Source organism: Vigna umbellata, chromosome 4 (genome assembly GCF_029865625.1).
Source record: "Vigna umbellata cultivar VRB3 chromosome 4, Vumbellata_1.0, whole genome shotgun sequence".
Classification (NCBI taxonomy): domain Eukaryota; kingdom Viridiplantae; phylum Streptophyta; class Magnoliopsida; order Fabales; family Fabaceae; genus Vigna; species Vigna umbellata.
The window spans coordinates 27921125-27942970 of NC_142168.1; the positions used below are offsets into that span (position 1 = coordinate 27921125).

A 21846-nucleotide genomic window follows, 5' to 3' on the forward strand; every position below is an offset into this window, starting at 1 on the left:
AAACAGATGAAAGTAAAAGTAAAATAAAAATAAAAAATTATCTTAAAAAGGTTTAATTTATTTTTGTGTTTCCCATTCTCTCCTCCATGACCACCCTATACACAAAAAAAGAGAAGAAAAGAAAGTGGGCCTAAAACTTCAAGGATTGGTCCCCTCTGTGGCATACCCTATCAAGTAAGATCTTTGGGATGTGTTTGGCAATGTGGCAGTCCGGCGGTGTGACTTTCACAGTGTGGCTTTCGGTTGCTATCTAAAGCCACTTCCCACTTTTGGCATTTTGGTGAATGCGCCACAAAAATATGTATATACACATATATTATTCAAAACCCTTATTTTATATAATATATATTGAATTATAAATTCCATGAAATTACCATACCCTGCACCACCTTATTATAAATATAGACATAGATGATGCAGCAAATCATGCAGCACTTGTGTGAGTCTCTTCCTAAGAGCAACTTACATGAAGAGGAAGAGAGAGTGATGCAGCCAAGGATGACTTGCCGGCGTTACACTGCATGCTCTTCACGGTAACTTTGTCGGCAAGTGGTTCTTGGCTACGTTTGGCTCTTTTCTTATCATGTAAGTGCTGGCTAGGATCAATCACTGCGTCAGAAACTCCTTCACTTGCATAAACTGCTACAAGATTGTGTATGTTTTTCTGGTAAGTAGATGAGCTTGTGCTTGTGAAGAGTTTGAATATGATAAATGTCCCTTTCTTTTTTGGTCATGTTTGTTTCCTTGAAGCTGAACTCACAAGTTTTTTGTTTATTTCGTTTGAGAAAGATAAACGGTGTAAAAGCTTTGTGTTGCAGTATATACAATGGAGACTTGAAAGCTATTTGACAGATGCGGAACAAAAATAGAAAACATTATTGGAAAACTGAAAGGTGTTTGTGAGATGTTTTGGTAAAGATGAAGGTTTATATACTATTAGTTCTTTATGCTTTAATCTTAACATAGGATTTGATATTTGTTTCTCCTTTGGTTGTTTTTTATAAATTGGTTTTCAAAGTGAAACAATAGTTTTTTTAGTATGTTGTTCGACAGAGAGGTTGTGCTTGTGCATGTAGGTGTGTAGAGATCAAGATAATATGTCAGCGTACAGCCAGGCCAAGAAACAGAGAATTGAAAATCTTGAACAGGTAGTCCATTCATGCCATACATTATGGTCATTTTCTTTGACCAATTGAACATGGCACCCAAAACAACCACATATTTATGAAGGTGATGTGACTGAGTAAACAAAATTTTTAAAAACAAACATATATTTAGTCTTTTTGTGTTTCTACTTCAATTTCTTCTTCTTTCTCTTTATTACATAACACTGTGGATCACATTTATTGGAGATTTTAATTATTAGCTCCCAACAGTGATAGTTTAGTAAGGTGACAATGTACATCACGGCATGAAAGTGAAATATATGTTGTAAAGGCACGTTTATCTGTGCACTGTCCATGTCCATGTGCAAGAAAAATGCTTAATTGCATGCACATGCTGAGCTTTTCTGTACGTGGGGCCATCCAAAGTGGACCAAACAATTATATCTCTGCTTCTTTTGTACATTTTGAGTCTCCCAAAATGATTCCTGAAATGCATCATGTGCAGCAGTTATGTGTCATTGGTACGTAAGCAAAATTTATTTTTCTTTTCACATCTCTATATTATATGTATATTTTTACTCAAAAAATACTTTAAAAGTTATCTGCAATATTCATGTGTCTATGATGTTTCATCATCATTGAGTTGCGGATAGCATTTATGAAGGTGTAATTTTCATAAGAGTGGACCACTCAATCTTTTTTTTTCTTTACTTAATCTAGGGTTTTGTCTTACTCTTTTGTTTAAGCGTTTCCGTGTTACAACAATTTTCTTCTTCGAAAACTCCCTTCACATTATAATGATTTTCATCACTGTCATTTTCTTGAAAACTATGGATAGTAGACAAAATGAAATAATTTACCATTTCCTCTCTGTTGTACCAAGGAATAACATTAAAAAGATCTTTAACAAAAACACTGATATTCTTTCTTAAACTTTTTTCCCAGAAGAGAATTGAATTTTAGATCCACGAAGAAAGGGCCTTAGCCTCCATTTTATAATAAGAGGAGAAAGTTCCTTTCAACGTTTTACTGGATGTGGGACTTCTCCTTCACATTTCTCTGTTCATGTTTTTCACAGATTTCTCAGATCACTGTTAGAAACTCAAACCTTACAAGGGAATAAACAGATAGACATAAAAGGGTATTCGAAGCCTATCATGAACGAAAATACACAGACAGAAGATAAAATGACAGACATCTTCCGAGAAAGAGCCTGTCGGAGACACTAGTTAAGCAAACAAGAGTGAAAAATCTTCTTATGATATTCATATTGTATATATGTACTGTAAAATTTGGCTAAAGCGATTTCATAGTTTTGCATGTTTGAGATGTTGAAGTTGCAGTGCAATTTTGGTATGAAATTTTTTTATTTATTTTTCCTTAAACCATTTTCCAATTTCCGGCAAAAGGTGTTATGGGCGGTGAGAGGGGACAGAACGAAGGAGATAACGATAACAAAGTCTTTTTTTATTTGTTTTGCTAATTAAAATATAATCAATTCTAATCTTTAACCATTGAGATAATTTGATTGCAAATTTAAGGATTAATAATGTCAGTGAACTCAGATAATTTGATGTGATTCTTCACACCCTGAAATCCACCTGAATAAAAACTGCATGAACTGTAAATGACATCGGCAAAATCGAGAAAGAGGTTGAAGTGACTAAAATATTAGATTTTGTTTAGAAGTTTATTAAAGTTAATATAATTAGTTTTTAACTGTTCAAAATGTGTGTCTGAATTAACTAATTAATGGATTTTAAATTACGTTGTGTCTGAAGAAGAATCAACTTTTTAAAATAAAGACTGCGTTGGAACAGATAGTTGTTTTACTGTATATGACAAAGATCTTAGTTTTATCTACACTTCAAATTATTTGAATTAGTTTAGTCTGAAAATCAATCACATTTAATGTTTATTGTCTCCTTTTAAATATTTGTTTCAGGAAAATTAACTCAAATCTATTTTCAGAAATTCTGCATCATATTGTTTTTTAAACAGTTGAATCTTTTGAAGTTTTTTTTTTTTTTAAAATTTAGTTATCATTTTAAAAGTTTAACATTAACCGGTTCTTATTTGGTCAATTATGTATTACTTTTAACTTAAGTATTTAACTACACATCTCTATACATAAAAGACTTTCATTAAAATTCTCCAAAATTCATTAAATACACACAAATTCACTTCATCCCAAACAAAAAAGAAAGGATAGTAGACACATTTTTTCAATTATGTATATATCCTTTTTATTTGTGGGTTGAATAACTTGAGAGAGGACCCAAAATACAGAGGCTTTCTTTTTGGGCTATATTGCTGATCCATGACAGCTTTAAATAACATTGATAGATTGATAGAAGCAAAACTAAATTGAGTAAAAACTTTGAATCTAAATTGCTAGACACAACTCAAAGTTTGTTCATCAATTTCATAGTCTAATGAAAGGTTGATTAATGTAATGTAATGATTATTTTATAACAAAGAGCTTTACAAACAGAAGATTTTTTTCCACATAATTTGTGTTATTAGAAGGATAAGGATCCATTACAGAACTTCACTTGATTAATTCCACTCATTCTTGTTAAGGACTGTTCTAGATTGATTCTGCATTGGATGCTGAAAATGACATTGAAGATTGATCATAAATATATGGTGTTTCTGAGGAAGCCACCGGTTTACATTATTCCCTAAAAGGGAGAGAAGAAACACATGTGTCAACATCATTAATTTCATTCACAAAGGAACCTTGATATTATCACAAACTTCTGAAACTGCACACACAGTGAAAGATGGCAATTTATTACAAAACCTGAAACATGGAGTTTCCCCAAGTAGAGTGATCAAACCATTATGGGTCCGTTGACCTTGCAGAGGATAGAACTGTAATGCAGAAGAACTAATAATCTGTCATTGTCAGATTGGAAAAAACAACTTCTTGCTAGTAATATTAGAATGTGTTGTTAGCATTTTTAAGCAATTGATTGTGGAGACAATTGCAGAAGGCAAACGAAACCTTTGAATCAGAATTCATATATGCTGTGTTGTATTAGAATCAGTTAAACATGTCACGACTCGTTGAGAAGATTATGTAAAGATCAAACATAATCATGAAGCTGGATCAAATTTGAGCATTCACAAACACAATTCTTTCAACTTCATGAAATCTGACAGATGCTTATCCAATGTTGTTATAATGATAATGCTGCCTAAACCAAACCAATCAAATGTTCTTCCAGATGGTTTGTTGAATCCTTTAGCAATTCCTGATAAGGTCTGGGATGATATTGTTTTGGACTTCATTTACCTTTATCATATGGCTATACTAGCATTATGTTTGTCGTAGATAGGCTTTCTAAATTTACACATTTTCTTTGAAAATTGGTTTTACAAGTAAAATAGTAGCTGATGCTTTCATTAATTAATAATGTAGGCAAAATTTATGGTTTTCCAAAATTTATAGTTTCCGATAGAAAACGTGTGTTTATAAATTCTTCTAGGCAACAACTTTTTAAGTCTCAAGGAACTATACTAAAAATGAATTCTTCGCCATTCCCAAACATATAGCCAAATTGAAAATATAAATAAAACTTTGAAGATGTATTTAAGATGTTATATATATATATATATATATATATATATATATATATATATCCGTTGAAATTTTTTATTTATTAAAAATAAAATTAATTTAAAATATATATAGATCTAAATCTCATTTTATAAATGGATTTTGTAAACTAGATTTAAAATTTATTTCTTAATAATATATCGTTGTAAAACTTTATTTGACGGATATTGCCCAAATCGAGTGTGACAAGATTGTTTGAATGAAATTAAATGGTAAAGAAGCTGCAGAAGACCCCACCATGGCATCATGGCTTAAATTTCATCATTTAGAAAGTATAAATGATGATCATAGTATCTTAGTTGTCATTAATAAGGGACAAAAATCATGGTAACTTAGGACTCTTACCTTGTTTTTCTCCAAATTTGATATCTGTGACCTTGGCTAATTCAGAAAGCATTGTCTCTTGAAATTGATCTGCTATCAAATTGTAGATAGCACGTGCTAGAGTTGATTTTGTTATGAGCTTTCGATTCAACAAGATAGTTGGCAATATGCAAGCTTTCCAGATACCTCTTCTGTGATTTTTTGAATCATCTTGTACTCGTATTCTTCACTGCTATTCGGAAACAGTTAAATTTATTCATTGAGGAGCTTTGTTTTTTATAAAAGCTGTTTATTAACTAAAAAATAGTTTACCAATATAACTTCAATGTTTAAATATTACGAATTCACTTTAAATTTAATTTAACTTTCTGAGTACTATCTTCGTTAGGATGTTTGTTAAAAATAATTATCTTCATTAAATATTTAGATTTTTAGACCAATAGTTTCCAATGGGCGTTTGTTAAAAATAATTATCAAGGTGTTCTTCATAAAATTTATGAGTGGTGAGTTCGATTTTAGTTATCAAGGTTTTGATTTACATGTTAGATGTAAATCAAAAGATTATCACATCATATTATTTTAAAATAGCAATTCGCGTTTTTCAATCTACACTAAACTTCTTTTACCTTTATATTTATGATCTATGTTGATGATTATATCTACATTTATATTTGTTGCTGTAATTATTCTGTGTTTCAGTTTTTCCTAACATTAACTACCTTTCCATTTTTTAACACACTTAAAAAAGCCACTGAATCAAGTATATCATCATCGTGCCTGTACCATAAGCATTTCGATATTCCATTGTCAAAATAACATCTTTATTATACTTAGATGCATCCAAAACTCACATCCAACCTTGAAATTTTAGAATCTGAGAAAAATTGGAAATAATATTATTTTCATCCATCACATGGTAGCTGCGTAGAAATTCTATTTCGATTGTTGTACCTCTTATCAGTCTGCAGAAATATACTTTAATGTCTGAGAGAGGGCAATTCTTTACAAAACCAAAAACTTACAGAATTTCCCCCGCTAGAGTGGTCAAACAATTCTGGGATTTCCCGACCTGGAAGAAAACAGATTCTCATTGCAGCAGAATCAATGGCCTGTGAAACGGGTCATGTTATATGCATCGTGAGTTTGGAAAAAGAAAGTCATAGCTAGTTAATGGAATCACTCAAAGAAGATAGACACACCCACCTGCCTGAGTTTTAATATCAAAGAGTTGGCTTTAACAGAACAGTTTGCTGCGTAGAACTGATTAATATTCAATGGAAGTCCTCTAATTTCTTGAAGCTTCTTGCAGTTGGTGACGTGCAGAAATTTCAAAGAGTGACATTCTTCAATGCTGGCAGGAAGGATTGTAATGTCTAAGTTTTGTAAATATAATGTTTCTAAATTAGGAAAGAACATTGGCAGGTTTTGAAAGAAATTGGACGATTCATTAATTTCAAGCATTTGGCCTTTCCCCATGGACAATACTTTAATACCCTTAAGATTTTGCATTGATGGTGGCAGATTTCTTATGCCAGTTCCTCCCAAGTCAACGTGGTTTAGTTTGTGCATTGGTGCCAATACTTCTGGAAACATAACAAGACTGCTGCAGCCCGGAAAGCACAGATGCTCCAAAGATTTCAACTCTATGCGACTTAGACCAATTGTGAGCTTGGTACATCCTTCAGCACAAAACACTTTAAGATGAAGTAAAGATCCAACTGAATCATGAATCTCAATCAGATTTGTGCATTCACCAACACAAAGTTTTGTCAAATTGTGGAAACCAGAGATGTCAGGTATTCGTCTAATATTCTTACAACCTACGACAATCAAGTGTCTCAAAACCTTTGAATTCTGAAAAACAATAAATCTACAGTTGTTAGTTTGGTTCTTTTGAAGAATTAAGTGTTCAACCAAAAGCTAAATTAATTTTAATTACGAAATAAATTGTACATGCCTCTAGTGGTTTGTCCCATCCAAAGTAACTGTATGACAAGTCGAGTATGACAAGATTCTTCAAATGAAAATCATGCGGTAAAGAAGTTGCAGGACATCCAGGCCATTCCAGCACTCTCAAACTGTTTGGCAGAGTAGCAGGGCTTCTAAGAAAGCCAACCTTCTTTTCTACAAGAAGGATCTGTAAGCTTTTTATTTTTCCAAACTCTAAATTGCATTGCATTTCTTCTTGGTGTTCTGGCATCTCCAACATCATCGCTTCAATTTTATCATTTTCCTTTCAGACCAAAAGCAGAAAAGGAGCCATAAAATTTATAGTTCATAAAATGTAAATTCTTTATTGGCTCTTTTTAACGAGAGTTAAGAATCATGAAATGTGTACAGATTCAACTCATGATGTAATAAAAGAAAAGAAAAGGAATTGGACTTGTAACTTGTTTTTGTTAGAAGTGGACTTTAAGCGCAGTCCGATAGGGCTAATCATGGCTCTGATACCATGTTAGAAGTGGACTTTAAGCCTAACTCAATCAACTTGTAAAGTTAGATTTGCACTCCATTTATATATTGTTGTAGAAGCTGACAATAATAGAATAAAGATAACGAACAAAAGACTTCGTGAGACGTGTAGATCACTGTCCTTAAGGACTTATCTGCGGTGTATTGCGCAAGCCTCCAAAATACAACAGGAACTTCTTAGAATTTCTGAGGATCTCAGAACTAGTAAGGATCTCTTAAGTAGAGAATAAATTAAATATTTTAGAAGAAAAGAAAGAAGACAAAAAGATAAGAGAATGAGAGAAAAAAAAAGAGTGTGTAAATGTGTGTATTTGGAATGGATGAAAAGCTCTATTTATAGAGCTAGAAAGGAGATGCGGTGCCCACAAATCCCGTAGCTTAAGGAAGAGTTCAAACTCAATCCCTAGCCTTGCGGGAAAAGAATAAGCATTCAACGCTGGCATTAAAAAACTGAAGAAACTGCCCGAGGAATTTGCGGAATGCACCAATGTTCTGAATCATTATCTTTTGCAATATAATATTAAATTTAAAGTACTAACGTTTAGAAACAAAAATATTTTACAATATAATATTCATATTTATAACAATCCCCCACATATTGCAAAAGATAAGAAACAATGATTGAAAGAAAGAAAAGAAGAAAATCCTGGGTTTTATAAGATGTAATGCATCAGAGCTGGTATAGCAGGCTATATGAACCAGTCCTAGATCAAGAAACTTAACACACAGTATAGATGGTATAACAAGCTATATGAACCAAAGATACTTGAGTGTATTAGAGGTTTATCAATCACAATATACCCCCACAATCCTTGCTGTTATCGATGTGATGTGCTTACTAGGCCATGCGCGTGCCCGGTATTCATGAGTGCTATAGAGATCATGCCAAGATCTCATGCAAGCGGCCCCACTTGACACTCACATAGGATATTTCATCAAGTGTATGCTGTAAATCATACACCACCCATAAGGGATATGAAGATCATTAAAAACTTTGTTTAATTACAAAGTTTAACCTCTCAATATAGCAGTCTGTAGCACTTTCACACACACCATAGGAATGGACATATTTGATTTAAAATCAAATTAGTGCTATCAGAATTAACAAGTGACTTGTTTTTACCCATATGAACCTTATTCATGGGATCTCCAATCACAAAGGTTGGGTTACCATCACTTGTTTGTTAGCCAGTGACTTAAGTCCCATTCCCTTCGATGTTTCTAAAATCATATTTCTTCCCAAGGGTTTTGTCAGAGGATCTACTAGATTCTGTTCTGACTTCACATAGTCAATGAAAATAGTTCCACTCTTTAGCAGCTGCTTCACCAAATTATGTCTCAATTGAATATGTCTATTCTTTCCATTGTAATTCTTGTTTTTAGCTATAGCTATTGCCGATTGGCAATCACAGTGTATTGACACCGATGGGATTGGTTTCATTCCTAGTGGAATGTTTGCTAAGTAGTTTTTCAATCACTCAGCCTCACTACTAGCCATCTCAAGACAGAAGTTTCAGAAACATATAGTAGAAGACGCTGCACTCATTGCAATAAAAGTGGGCATACCGTGGAAGTCTGCTATAAAAAGTATGGGTACCCTCCAAGACATAAACTCTACAACAAGAGTGCTCAGATTCACCATAACTCTGTTCAAGAAGACAATGGAAATACCAAGACAACAATTCTGACAATACCGAACACATTCGTCTTACATCACAACAATTTCAAATATTGGCTAATCTCTTTAAAACCCATAATCTGAAAGACTCCTCTACTTCGGCCCAAGTTCACCACATCGGTTCTGTTTCAGCAAATCAAACCTTTTTACGTAATATCAGTCCTACTTTTACCTCTAAATCCCTTAAAAATAAATAGATTCTTGATTCTAGAGCTACAAACCATATAAGTGTTTCTTTAAAAAGCTTTTCTTCTTATAAAAAAATTAAACCTATTCAAATTGCTTTACCCAATGGTACTATTATCTATTCAGAGTATTCTGGAATTGTTAACCTCAACCATAAGATCCAACTCTTTGATGTTCTTTATGTCCTACAATTCTCTTTTAACCTTATCTCAATATCTAAACTAATCCATTCTAATAATTGTGAACTGACATTTTCTTTACATGACTGAACTATATAGGACATTCAGACCAAAGAGAAGATTTCTATAGTTAAACTCACTGGTGGACTGTATGTTTCAGATTTTTCCTCAAATATGCCTACTGTCTGTTCTGCTAACAATATTGTAAATGATATTGGCCTATGTCATCTAAGATTAGGACATCCTTCTGATATCATATTGCATAATCTCAAACTTAAATACCCTCATCCTACATACATGTGTGATACTTGTCATCGTGCTAAACAAAAAAAGTTACTCTTTCCTGATAGCAACTCTAATACAATGAACATTTTTTTTTATCTTATTCATGTTGATATATGGGGCCCTTGTAATATTCTTTCCATGCGTGGTTTTAAGTATTTTCTGACTATTGTGGATGATTTCTCCTTATATACTTGGTTGATACCCATGCCTAATAAATCTGTTAGAAAATCCATTACTGATTTTATTACAAATATAGAAAACCAGTTTTTAACCACCATAAAAACTATTCGTACTGATAATGGAATTGAATTTACTATGCATAATTTCTTTTATCTTAAAGGCATTAACCATCAAACCACTTGTTTCCCCACAACAAAATGGTATTGTTGAGCGAAAACACCAGCATTTGTTGAATGTCACTAGTTCCCTCCTTTTTCAAGCTAATTTACCTATATTTTGGTGTTTTGCTGCTGAATATGCTACATTATTAATAAATTGCATGCCTACTCCTTTACTTAACAATGCTACACCTTATGAAAAATTAAATGGTAAACTTTATGATATATCTGCTTTACGTGTGTTTGGTTGTCTCTATTATGTCTCCACCTTAGCTGCCAACAGGAAGAAACTTGATGTAAGGGTTGTTCCTGGTGTTTTTATTGGCTTCAAACAAAATACAAAAGGTTATTAGTTTCTTAATTTACAAAATCATAAGATAGATATTTCTCGTAATGTGTTGTTTCATGAAGATTGCTTTCCATATACTTCTTCTCACAATAATATTCATGACTCTAACTCTCTTTCTCTACCTATTCCTCACAATTATCAACATGATTATGACAATGTTAATTTTCTTAATAATCGTATTTTTGTGCCAACTTCCACTGACCTGTCATCACCATTAATCAGGAAAACATGGATGTCCAACATACTGTTGATTCTGATCAACCTACTTCCTCTAGTGATGATGATCAACATACTGCTGATTCTGATCCTCTCACCATTGTTCATGACCACAATGATACTCTCAAACGTTCAACCTAGTCCAAACGTCCTCCAACATACCTCACAGATTTCCAAACTCACAACATGAATAGATATCCCATTACTGATTTTATTTCTTACAACAAGCTTTCTTCTGATTTCAGGCACACCATTCTATCTATTTCCTCCACAACTGAACCTCACACTTACAAGGAAGTGTCTAAAATACCTCAGTGGACCTAAGCTATGCATGATGAACTCAAAGCCTTAGAAGTCAATAAAACTTGGATCATTGTTGATCTTATCCCAGGAACAACTGCTATTGGATGCCATTGGATATACAAAATAAAACATAAGTCTGATGGGTCAATTGACAGATTCAAAGTCTGCCTTGTTACTAAGGGCTACATTCAGCTTGAAGGCCTTAACTACCTTAAAACCTTTGCCCATGTTGCCAAATTAACTACTTTACGCCTTCTCCTTACCATTGCTGCCTCTAACCAATGGATCTTAAAGCAACTTGATGTCAACAATGCCTTTTTGCATGGTGATTTACATGAAGAAGTCTACATGCAACCTCCTCTTGGCCTCCCTATTCACAAGCCAAATCAAGTGTGCAAACTTCAAAGATCTCTATACGGGTTGAAACAAGCTGGTCGACAATGGTTTGCCAAACTTTCTACTTTTCTTTTGTCAAATAATTACATACGTTCCAATGTTGATCACTCTCTTTTTCTGAAACATGATACTTGTCATACTACTGTCATCTTAATCTACATGGATGACATTGTTCTTTCGGGCAACAATGCCACTGAGATACATCACATCACCATTTCACTTGACAATCTCTTCCATATCAAAAATTTGGGTGATCTTACTTACTTTCTCGGTTTGGAAGTCGCTCGGAATAGTTCTGGCATTCACCTTAGTCAATGAAAATACACCCTTGATCTCCTTACAGAAGTTGGAATGCTTAATTGTGCCCTATGCCCTCTCCTATGGCACACTCCTCTCGGTTAACGAGTCAAGGAGACCTCCTCAATGATGAAAACGCCTCCTCCTACCGTAGACTCATTGGACGCCTTATATATCTCACCAACACCAGACCTGACATCACTTTTTCTGTCAACAATCTCAGCCAATTTGTCTCCGTCCCTACCACCGTACACCAACAAGCAGCCAACCGCATCCTTCGTTATCTAAAAGGTAGTCCTGGTAATGACATCTTCCTCCAAAATAATAACACCAATCAGCTCAAAGCTTATAGTGATTCCGACTGGGCTACCTGTCCCGAATCCAGAAAATCCATAACTGGTTATTCCGTCTACTTTGGTAATTCTATAATCTCTTAGAAATCCAAAAAGCAACAACTGTCTCTAGAAGTTCTTCTGAAGCTGAGTATCGGGCTTTAGCTAATATCACTTGTGAGCTATAATGGTTGACTTACATCCTTCAAGACCCCTGCATATCCATTGTTCAACCTACTATTGTCTATTGCGATAATCGTTCAGCTATTCAAATTACCACCAATCAAGTGTTCCATGAACGTACCAAACATATAAAGATCGACTATCACATTGTAAGGGAAAAGATCAACAATGGTCTTTTAAAGTTGCTTCTCATCTCAACAAATGAGCAAGCTGCTGACCTTTTCACTAAGCCTCTCGCTCCATTTACCTTCAAATATCTCAAATCCAAGCTGGGTATGACTGATATCTATTCTCAGCTTGAGGGGATGAAAGTTATCTTATTGGGCTTGTTTTGGAAGCTCGACCCACTTCCTTTAGCCTTTTATTATCTTTAGTTTTCTTTCTTGTTAACACAATACACAATCAATACTTTTCTACTTCCTTTTTGTAATTCACGACAAACACAAAAGGGATTTTTTTTCCCTACATCAATACACTATTCTTCTTCTTCTGCGTGTAAGTATCGTGTAAGTATCTGAATCTCTCTTTTCTTTTTTCTTCTTCATCAATAATCTACATCTTTTTCATCATGAATTATATTGCATTTGCCTTGAAATGGGTCATTTTAACAATTGCATATATCATTCTAATAAAAGAAAATAAAAGAAGCAGAAGAATGTTCTTTATGATAGCGAAACTCGCAAAATGCTTTGGCTTTTGTTTCGTGCGTTCATTTGATCATATAAGGGTTTCTTTTAAAAGTCAAATTATTTTTAACTTTGCTTTCTTCTTGTTCATACTACTTTCTTTTCGTTTATCTTTATTTCCACATATTATAATTGCTATGCCGTAACCTTTTTTAGAATTGATTGAAAACAGCATAAACAATGGAAAAGCTTATAATATAATCAACCCACATTTCTTATATAGGATAAGCTGACTCATTTATAATTAATTAATTATTAATATTTTATCCATATAAAATGAAAATAAATATTTAAAAAAGAGGATGATATATATATATATATATATATATATATAGTGATTCTCATCTTCATACTCAATTTTATAAAAAAAAAATTAATCAAACTTATATCCAACCAATATATAAATATTCTCCAAAGAAAAAGTTATGATAAATTCAAATAATACAAGCATCACAAATGTATTTGCAAAGAAGTTTTTTTTTCAAGCGTGAAATATTCTCCAGCTTCCAGTGGTTCGAATAATACAGGCAAATAACTTTCACATGAATTGCATATATTTGTGGACCACGTTATGGTATAGTTATTCTAAAACCCATTAATTATTAATTATCGGATAAGTTGTTGAACTGTAATACATATAATTATTAAATCCGGAATACCTGTTTTTTTTGGTAATTTTTTACTTTGTAATTTGGAATCAATATTTAGATCATAAAATACATTTACATTTCATCATCTGAAATTGTATTCTCGATCGCACAGTTTAAAATTCCTAATTTTATATTGCGTACTTTAGAATATATTTATAAATGTCGTTAAACTTCAAAATATATTCGGAATTATATAATTTTAAAATGTAATTTAAAATGCGTAATTTAATTAAAGATACGTAATTATAACTATAATTCAAATATCATTACACTAAGACAGCCATTGATGGTATGAATAAATTTCATTAATTACACAGTAAATTTTGTTTATTAATGGAATTCCTATGTATGAATTGAATTCCTGGTAAGTAATTCATTTTAGATAAGATCATGCAAAAGTAATCCTATGGCCATTATAAGTTATAATGTTTATTTTCAGTTTAATTTGATGGACCTTTTGATGTGCAAAGGAAATAGGAAATATCTATTGCTATTTATTGCTTATTAAAATGTATGTACACAAACACATCCACGTGATGATAGGTACAATTCTTTTTCAAAAAGTTGAATTAATTACCATTTACTTTGTGGTCCAATGTAACTCAAATAATCCAAAATTAAAAATTCTTTATGACAGGTATGTAACAATGATTGGTTTAATATCGGGTCAAATCAAATAACCTTTTATTTTAATTGAAATTAAATATATATAAATTTCTAAAGAGGTGTAAAGGACAAGAGTTTTATTAGAAAATATTATAAATGCATTCTTACCTTAATTATTATTTAGTTAATTTTTTTACTTGTATACTACTAATTTCTTTTCCCTTCTCATAATTAGCAAGCTTTTGAATAAATATGTATGTTTACTGAAGATAAAAAAAAAATTAATATCTCAGATTCGAAACATATAAATCTGTAGTTATTGAAATCACATGCATATATTTATAGTTATTATATTATATTTTTTAAAAATTGTGATTCCTAACTCATTCATGAATTGAATTTTGGTTTTATTATTTGATACTGATTTTAATAGGTTTCTTATTAATAAACTGATATTTTGTATTGTTTTTGGCTAAACAAATATATCCTTTAATGTCTAAATTATTGTAGTTTTTCCTAACTTTTTGGATTTGCATATGTATGTTATATGCAAATTTCATAGAATTGTATATCGGAATGAATTATTGTTTCCATTAAAGCGAATTGTAATTTATACACAAATGTGAATGTGAATGACACATGTTTATGTATAAAATACATATCTAGGAAGATTTTATCATGATAAATATTCTATTAAGTAAATAACTATATTGTAATATATTACTTTTAAGCAACATGAACAGAAATATCAGATACTGAGAAGCCGAAGAAAATTATACCCTAAACCTTGTTTGTGTGTATCCATTTGTATATTTATATTTCTGTATATGTATTTATATATTTTATGGTATCTGCGTATTTATATATATATATATATATATATATATATATATATATATATATATATATATATATATAATTAAATATTATATTTCAAATGTTTATACTTTTCTATCTATTTTTTCATTTCAAATCAAGAGTTTTTATATTTTCATACTCTCTTTGAGATCCCGCAAAAATAAACAGATTGTTTTTTTAACAACTTACATATATTCATTATCAAAAAAAAAATAATGATAACTCCACCATTATTTACTTCAATTGAATAGTAATAAAAGACATGTCCTAACAATGGATATTTTATAACTTACTATACTCATTAAAGCAGTAGGTTTTGCTTTGTTTTCAATAAGAATACTTTTATTTATTGATATTTCAATTTACAATGTATTAGTCATCTTCGCTATACATTTATTATTTTTTTATAAATATTAATATTTTGACTGGTACCTATTTGACATTGGATATTGAATATAACTTCTCATTTAGACTCAATCTTATACGTAGTGATAGTAGTCAATCTTCTTAAATTTGTCGATCAACTTCCAATAGTAAGTTGACTGATGTATTTAAAAATATTAAAAAAAACAAGTTGGACAATTAATTGAAAATGAAAAAATAAAAATGATGGTCACATTATTTTATTGAAGGTAATATCAAAGAGCAAGACACATAATAATTTAATAAAAATAAAACAATAACATCAAAAAAATGCTTAAATTTATGAGAGATACTTGCAACTTAAATCAGACATTTATTTCAAAAGAAAAACATAAAATATGTCATATGGTATGTATTATTGACATATTAGTTTGATCCAACATATTTATTGCCACTATAATATCTGATTCTTTTTTATACTTAGTATTTTAACATTTTTTAAAGGTCCCTTCCTTCTTAGTATTTTATGTTGAAAAATAACGTGGAAATAAGAAAAAAAAAAGCAAGCAATAACAAGGTAAAAATACCAAAAGTTTCCTTGTAATTATTAAAAATATTGGGCTGAGAATATATTTATTTGGCATAGATTGTAAAATAAAAGAGTGGGAGGGAGAGTAAGAGTAGAAACAAGTGTGTTGTTCATCCATTACCAGATATTTAGAATGAGTTAACTTTTGTATAAAACTAGTTCTAAATTATTCAAACTACACTTTTTCATAATTTTAGTATTTTCTGATATCACCTTCAATAATCATTCTTTCACAAACTTCTTTCTTTTTCTTTATCATCTTTCTACTTCATAATAGTTATGAAGAAACTGTATAAATACCATTTCATAAAGAAGAAGCCGAGAAGAATTAAGCAATGATACACACCAAAACGTATTGCATATCATCACCCAAATTAAGCAAAATCCCAGATGGCCTCTCAATCAATCTTCAGTTCAGAATCCGACCAAGACCATTGGGTCATCCGAATCAATCAAATGGTGAGTGAAACCCACAACTCAATCTTGAAAAAAATACCTGTTTGCATATACCATGTTCCCAAATCTTTGAGCTCTGCCAAACCAGAAGCATTTTCTCCCCAACTTATAGCCATTGGTCCATACACCCACTTTCGCCCTGAGCTCTATCCCATGGAAAGGTTCAAGCTTTTTGCTGCCAAAGCGGTTCTGGACCACTTCAACAAACACGACCTTAAACAAGTAGTCGAAGAATTCCGCCACACAGCAACCTTCATCCGTGCTAGTTACCACAAATACTTGGACCTCAAAGATGAAAACTTGTTATACTCCATGGCCATTGATGCTTTGTTCTTGTTGAATTTCTACCACAACTATCTCAATGAGAAACTATCTGGCTCTTTCATGATGGGAATAGAAGACCCACTTCAGTTATCTGGTGTGAAGCTAGCTAGGGATGCCACCATAAGGGACATCCTCATGGTGGAGAACCAAATTCCAACCTACTCGTTGTTGAAGATCTTGCAGTTTGAAAGCTCCGAACCTGCTCATTCTGTTCAAGAGTACTTGGGTTCGATGCTCTTGTCATTCTGTCATCAACACTCTCCTCTTAAGTTTACTCACACCATCACTTGCTCTGAAGCTGTATCAAAGCATCACCATGTCTTGGATCTCATGTTCCATTTGGTTGTCTCTCACGCCGTAAAGGCTGAAACACCGATACCTGAACAAGGCGAAGGTATGTGTGGGATAATAGAGAAAATATAAGACGATTCAAAATTATCATGGTCTCTATTAATAACCTTCGTGGTAATATTGACTCTACCACAGGTACTTCTGCTGCAGTCCAGAAAAGCTCAAATTATGAACCCATAGCAATTTCCTTTAAGAAAGTTAAAGGTGTATTAACATGGACAGTAGACTCTTTGAACAAGCTGAAGGACGTGAATATTCCTTTTGTGAAACCCGTTAAACGACACCTAGATCCAGTGCTAAAAGTTTCCTCTCAACTTGATACTCTTTCATCTCATCCAAAACTTTCTGAAGAAGAAGAAGAAGAAGATGTAGCTCCTATGATTATCAACATTCCTTGTGTGCGTGAACTTCATTCAGTCGGGGTCTGTTTCAAACCTGTGGAAGGTGGCAACATGACCATTGAATTTGACGAAACAAAGGGCATATTTTACCTCCCTGTGGTGAAACTGGACGTGAACTCTGAAGTGATAATGAGAAACCTTGTGGCTTACGAGGCCTTGACCCAACCAGACTTTCTCATCTTCACGAGGTACACAGAACTTATGAGAGGAATCGTAGACACTGTGGAGGATGTGAAGCTGCTGATGAAGGCAGGAATCATAGAGTCAGGTAGCACTCTCACTGTGGAAGAAACTGAGGAACTATTCAACGGAATGAGCAAATCCATTGGACCCACCAAAACACACAAGTTAGATGAGACTATCAATAAAGTGAACAAGTACTACCATGATAAGAGGAAGGTCAACTTCTTCAAGGCCTCAACGGATTATGTGTACAGATCGTGGAAGTTCTTCACACTTTTTGCCACCTTTGTTCTCTTGGCCATGACGGCCATTGAAACGTTTTGCGTAGCTTATGATTGTCATAGGTATTTTGCACCCCAATGATGTTGTCATTTTCTTTTCTACTTTTGCCAGAGCTTGCTGGGAGTGTATCATGTTTCTGCAAAATAAAACGTACAGCTCAAGTAAGACCTTCATAGAATGTTGGGCAATACCTTCATAGAATATTGACAATGTATGTTTTAACACAGTTTTTTTCATAATATTTTAATACAGCACACTTATTAATTTTTCATTAAGTTTAGATATATTATAACAACAAATATAATAAATTAATAACCAAAATGACATATATTTTATATTAAATTATTGTTAAAACATCTGTGTTCAAATATTTTTTTTTAGGATGTTATTATGAATGTTTGATGAGTTATCCAACTGAAACCATCAATTATATGATATATATTTCTCTCTTTCGTATACTCCTGAAGTCTGAGTTTAGCTATTACGCTAAGAACAGTGGAAAAAAATTCATATAAGTTAAAAGTTTTATATATATACAAAAGGACTTGTAATTGTTAAACTTGATGAGCTTGATTTATGTTAAAGATTATGTTATCTAGACAATTTATAACTGATATGCGTGTATACAACTAAAAGATAAGTATTTAGGGTTCTTAAAATATACTAACATATATATTATGTTATCATATGTAATTAAATTTTCAGAAAAGTAAATATAAAGAATCAGATTGATATGACATTATAATTAAATAGTTAATATATACCGATACAGTTTTACCTCTCTTTCTAGTACATAAATTAAAAAAAAAAAGTTAAAATAAAAAAAATTGTAATCAAACTTTTGGGCTATAAGATGATCTCATGAAGTTGTGTGTGAAATTTGTAAATAGATAAAGCGGTTTTAGTTTTGTAAATTAATATGACAATTGTTTTTAAATTGATTTTGAAAATTGAATTGATGGAGTGTAGTTTGAGATTTTAAATTGTCTGTAATGACAAAAAATATAAAAAAAAAAAAAACTTTTAAATTTGTTGTGATAAGAATGGTGTAGGAGATGGGTGGATATGATTGGGATGGAAAGGGAGTTAGGTATAACAAGATAATAGAGAAAATATGAGAGAAAGAAAATTAACATTGTGTTAGGTTTGGGTGATAAAAGTGTGAAATAAGTGGGCGATAAGAAATTCATGTGGGGTGGGAGAAAAGACAAATTATAAATTGACTTCACTTAAGACAATATACGTGTACACTTTTCGTTGATACATTTATTATATTTTTATCTTTTTGTTTTATATATATATATATATATATATATATATATATATATAAATAAGAATAATAGTTCATTGTATTTAATCACAATCATCATCGAATTTGTTTCAAAGGGTGATAAGTGTGAAAAAGAGTTGTTTTTATACTTATAAATGAACTCAATCTTGTAATTTTTCATGTTGTTCCTCGTTGAAAAGTTGTAATAGGTAGTAGATTGTTATGTAAAATATTGTACAGGAAATGATATATTATTTAGACTCTGTCAGCCAATTTTCGCAAAGTGAAAGCCAAAATTCGCACTGCCAGAAAAAGAAAATTCGCATAGCGCACCAGTACCTGTGCGCTGAGCGAATAACATCAGTTAAAATACAGCAGTTAAGAAAATTCGCATAGCGCACCAGTACATGTGCGCTAAGCGAATTAATGAATTTAAGTGGCTTTAAAAGACGTGACAGAGCGACAGAAACATTCCCTTCGAACAGAAGTTCCAGACAAAAGAAAGAAACGAAAACATCTTAAGGAACTTCCAGAGACTGCTCCAAGGCATCAAGACACCATTGTTGCAAGGGATTGCTTCAAATGTGTACGTTTTAGATGATTAGGAGTAGTTAAATTTCTCTTTCGTTGGGATTGGATGTAATGAACTCACTGTAATTTTCCTGTTCAATATATCGTTGTTCGTTCATATGCTCTTTCTTGAATTTATTATCATTGTATGAAAATATAATGTTATTTGAATGTCTTTGATTACTGGAAAGTAACTTTGAACATGAACGTAGATAGAGCAATTAAGTGATTGGGATCTAGGGATAGACTCAATAACTTGATCATTCTTAACATCGGACTTAATGCAAATTGTATGTTAAATTGACTAAGGGATTAGCATTTTAATATATTAATTTAGAACTAGTTGCTAAGGGATTAGGACTAGTATGCCTTGATGTGAATGTTTGAATGAAGTAATGAAATATTGAACAGAGTTTTATATTCATATGATTCATGAAACCCAATTCCAACGAAGTTTCTTTAAATATAAATTCTTTGCACACCAACTGTTTGATAAAAATACCAAAAAGAGTTTCATGTGTTTTTTGTACACTTTGATGTCTAATTGAATTATAAAAGAAAGAATTGTCATGTGTTGCACAAGTCCCTTGGGAGAACGATACTTTGAACTTACTCTATATTACTTGGAACGATTTGGTATACTTGCCAAAAAGTTATCAAGTTTTTGGCGCCGTTGCCGGGGACTTGTGTTCCAACACAAGGCAATTTGGGCATTTATGACTCTTTTAGACTTTGTTGTGAATTTTCCTTTTTAATGTTGTTGGGTATGCAGTTGGCTTTAGTATTTTAAGACTTTCCATTGATTTAGTTTGAACTTAATGCCTGTCTCGGGGTACGCTTTAGAGCTTGATGTTGTTATTGAAAGTTCTTAGGAATGAGATTTCAGTAACAGAACTAACTAAATCAAACTAGATGTGCAAATCACCAGGGATGGGGTTGTGTGTTTGGATTCACTGTTTTGGAACTTAAGGCAAGTTTGATGGACTTCTTACACCAAGGGATTGGGTGAGGGTTTGTCATACTTAGGTAGGCACAACAAGAGGGATCTGAGTGTTCTAACTTCAGAAAACAGGGAAAGTGGAATTCTTTGCCAATTGTATGTCTCTTTTTGTTTGAATTTCTTTATGCAGTTTGCCTACAGATGTTTCTAGTTGTTGGAAGATCCTAGGGATGGGATTCCAACAGCTGAAAGGGGAGTACTAAGTGATCTTGCAACAAGAGGGATCTGAGTGAGGTTATTTAGGAAATCCATTTCAATCATTTTGCATATTGGAATTGTTGTTTGGTTGGTGTGCTCATGTTCTGTAATTTTTTTTTTCTTCTTTTCCTTATTTCTTTGTTTGTGTTTTTATTTTATTTTTCTATTTCACTTCTCTCTATGTTACTTTTGCAAGTGCAGGTGCAGATGGAGTTATCTTCAATGTTTAGTTATGTTATTTATGTTTTGTAATATGTTTTGAACTATGTGTTAGTTGTAAAGACATGTGACTTTGTGATTTAATGATTATGCATTGTCTTGATTAAGTCGATGTGATTCTTGAAAATGATAACACATATGACTGTGGTTGCAATGTGCTTCATATATTTTTATTTGTGTGTGAGTATGTATGACCAGATCTGTGAGTGTTGAGAGCATATATTGATTGAGAGATGTTGAGTTGTCTAGATATGGAATTGGTTTTTGCATGATTTTAATTCTACGTATACACACACGTTTTGGTTAAGGATGAAAAAGGCCCTATTTATTATTGATTATATAGCCACTTGGCCAGATAGCCAACCTTTAGACACTGTGATACATTTGTGAACCTTTTTGAGCCTTGAAAATTTTTTCCTTCCACCTTGAGCCTATTAGATGATATCCTACCTTACACCCTAGAAGAGAACATGTATTATGTTTTAAAAGAGGTTAAGGTTGAATTCAAGTTTGTGGAAAGAAAAGATCAATAAAAAAAATATGAAAAAAAAAAGCTCAAAATGAAAGAAAA

The 21846-nt window shown here is 32.1% G+C and overlaps 2 protein-coding genes and 1 long non-coding RNA gene across 4 annotated transcripts; 2 read left to right on the forward strand and 1 right to left on the reverse strand.

Annotated features, from left to right (window-relative positions):
- The first annotated feature begins 457 nt into the window (after positions 1-457).
- Positions 458-2491, forward strand: LOC148199754 (uncharacterized). 2 transcript variants are annotated; one of them, XR_015786205.1, is made up of 2 exons: positions 458-924; positions 1077-2491. It is a non-coding gene; the product is annotated as an uncharacterized LOC148199754 (long non-coding RNA). The 2 variants fall into 2 exon arrangements; XR_015786206.1 differs by having other exon boundaries at positions 458-912.
- A 3466-nt stretch (positions 2492-5957) lies between these two features.
- LOC124837227 (disease resistance protein RML1B-like) lies at positions 5958-12148 on the reverse strand. The gene is made up of 6 exons (XM_088112774.1): positions 12125-12148; positions 11904-12038; positions 7013-7288; positions 6259-6909; positions 6078-6164; positions 5958-6017 (listed from the first exon to the last, which is right to left on the reverse strand). The coding sequence occupies exons 1-6, from the start codon at positions 12146-12148 to the stop codon at positions 5958-5960; spliced, it is 1233 nt and encodes a 410-aa protein (XP_087968900.1).
- A 3949-nt stretch (positions 12149-16097) lies between these two features.
- On the forward strand, positions 16098-18196 carry LOC148199755 (putative UPF0481 protein At3g02645). Its single transcript, XM_088112102.1, has 2 exons — positions 16098-17195; positions 17288-18196. Exons 1-2 carry the CDS (start codon positions 16412-16414, stop codon positions 18097-18099), a joined length of 1596 nt encoding a protein of 531 aa, XP_087968228.1. The 5' UTR covers positions 16098-16411; the 3' UTR covers positions 18100-18196.
- Positions 18197-21846: the final 3650 nt, after the last annotated feature.

Excerpts from the sequence above, each read along its gene's own strand:
- LOC148199755 (XM_088112102.1), top strand. The coding sequence starts at position 16,412 with ATGGCCTCTCAATCAATCTTCAGTTCAGAATCCGACCAAGACCATTGG. Across the intron at positions 17,196-17,287 it reads GATACCTGAACAAGGCGAAG|GTACTTCTGCTGCAGTCCAG; the intron begins GTATGTGTGGGA and ends ACTCTACCACAG.
- LOC124837227 (XM_088112774.1), bottom strand. The coding sequence starts at position 12,148 with ATGGATTTTCTGGATTCGGGACAG. Across the intron at positions 7,289-11,903 it reads AGGCGTCCAATGAGTCTACG|GAAAATGATAAAATTGAAGC; the intron begins GTAGGAGGAGGC and ends TTGGTCTGAAAG. Across the intron at positions 6,018-6,077 it reads ACTCTAGCGGGGGAAATTCT|ACTGATAAGAGGTACAACAA; the intron begins GTAAGTTTTTGG and ends ATATTTCTGCAG.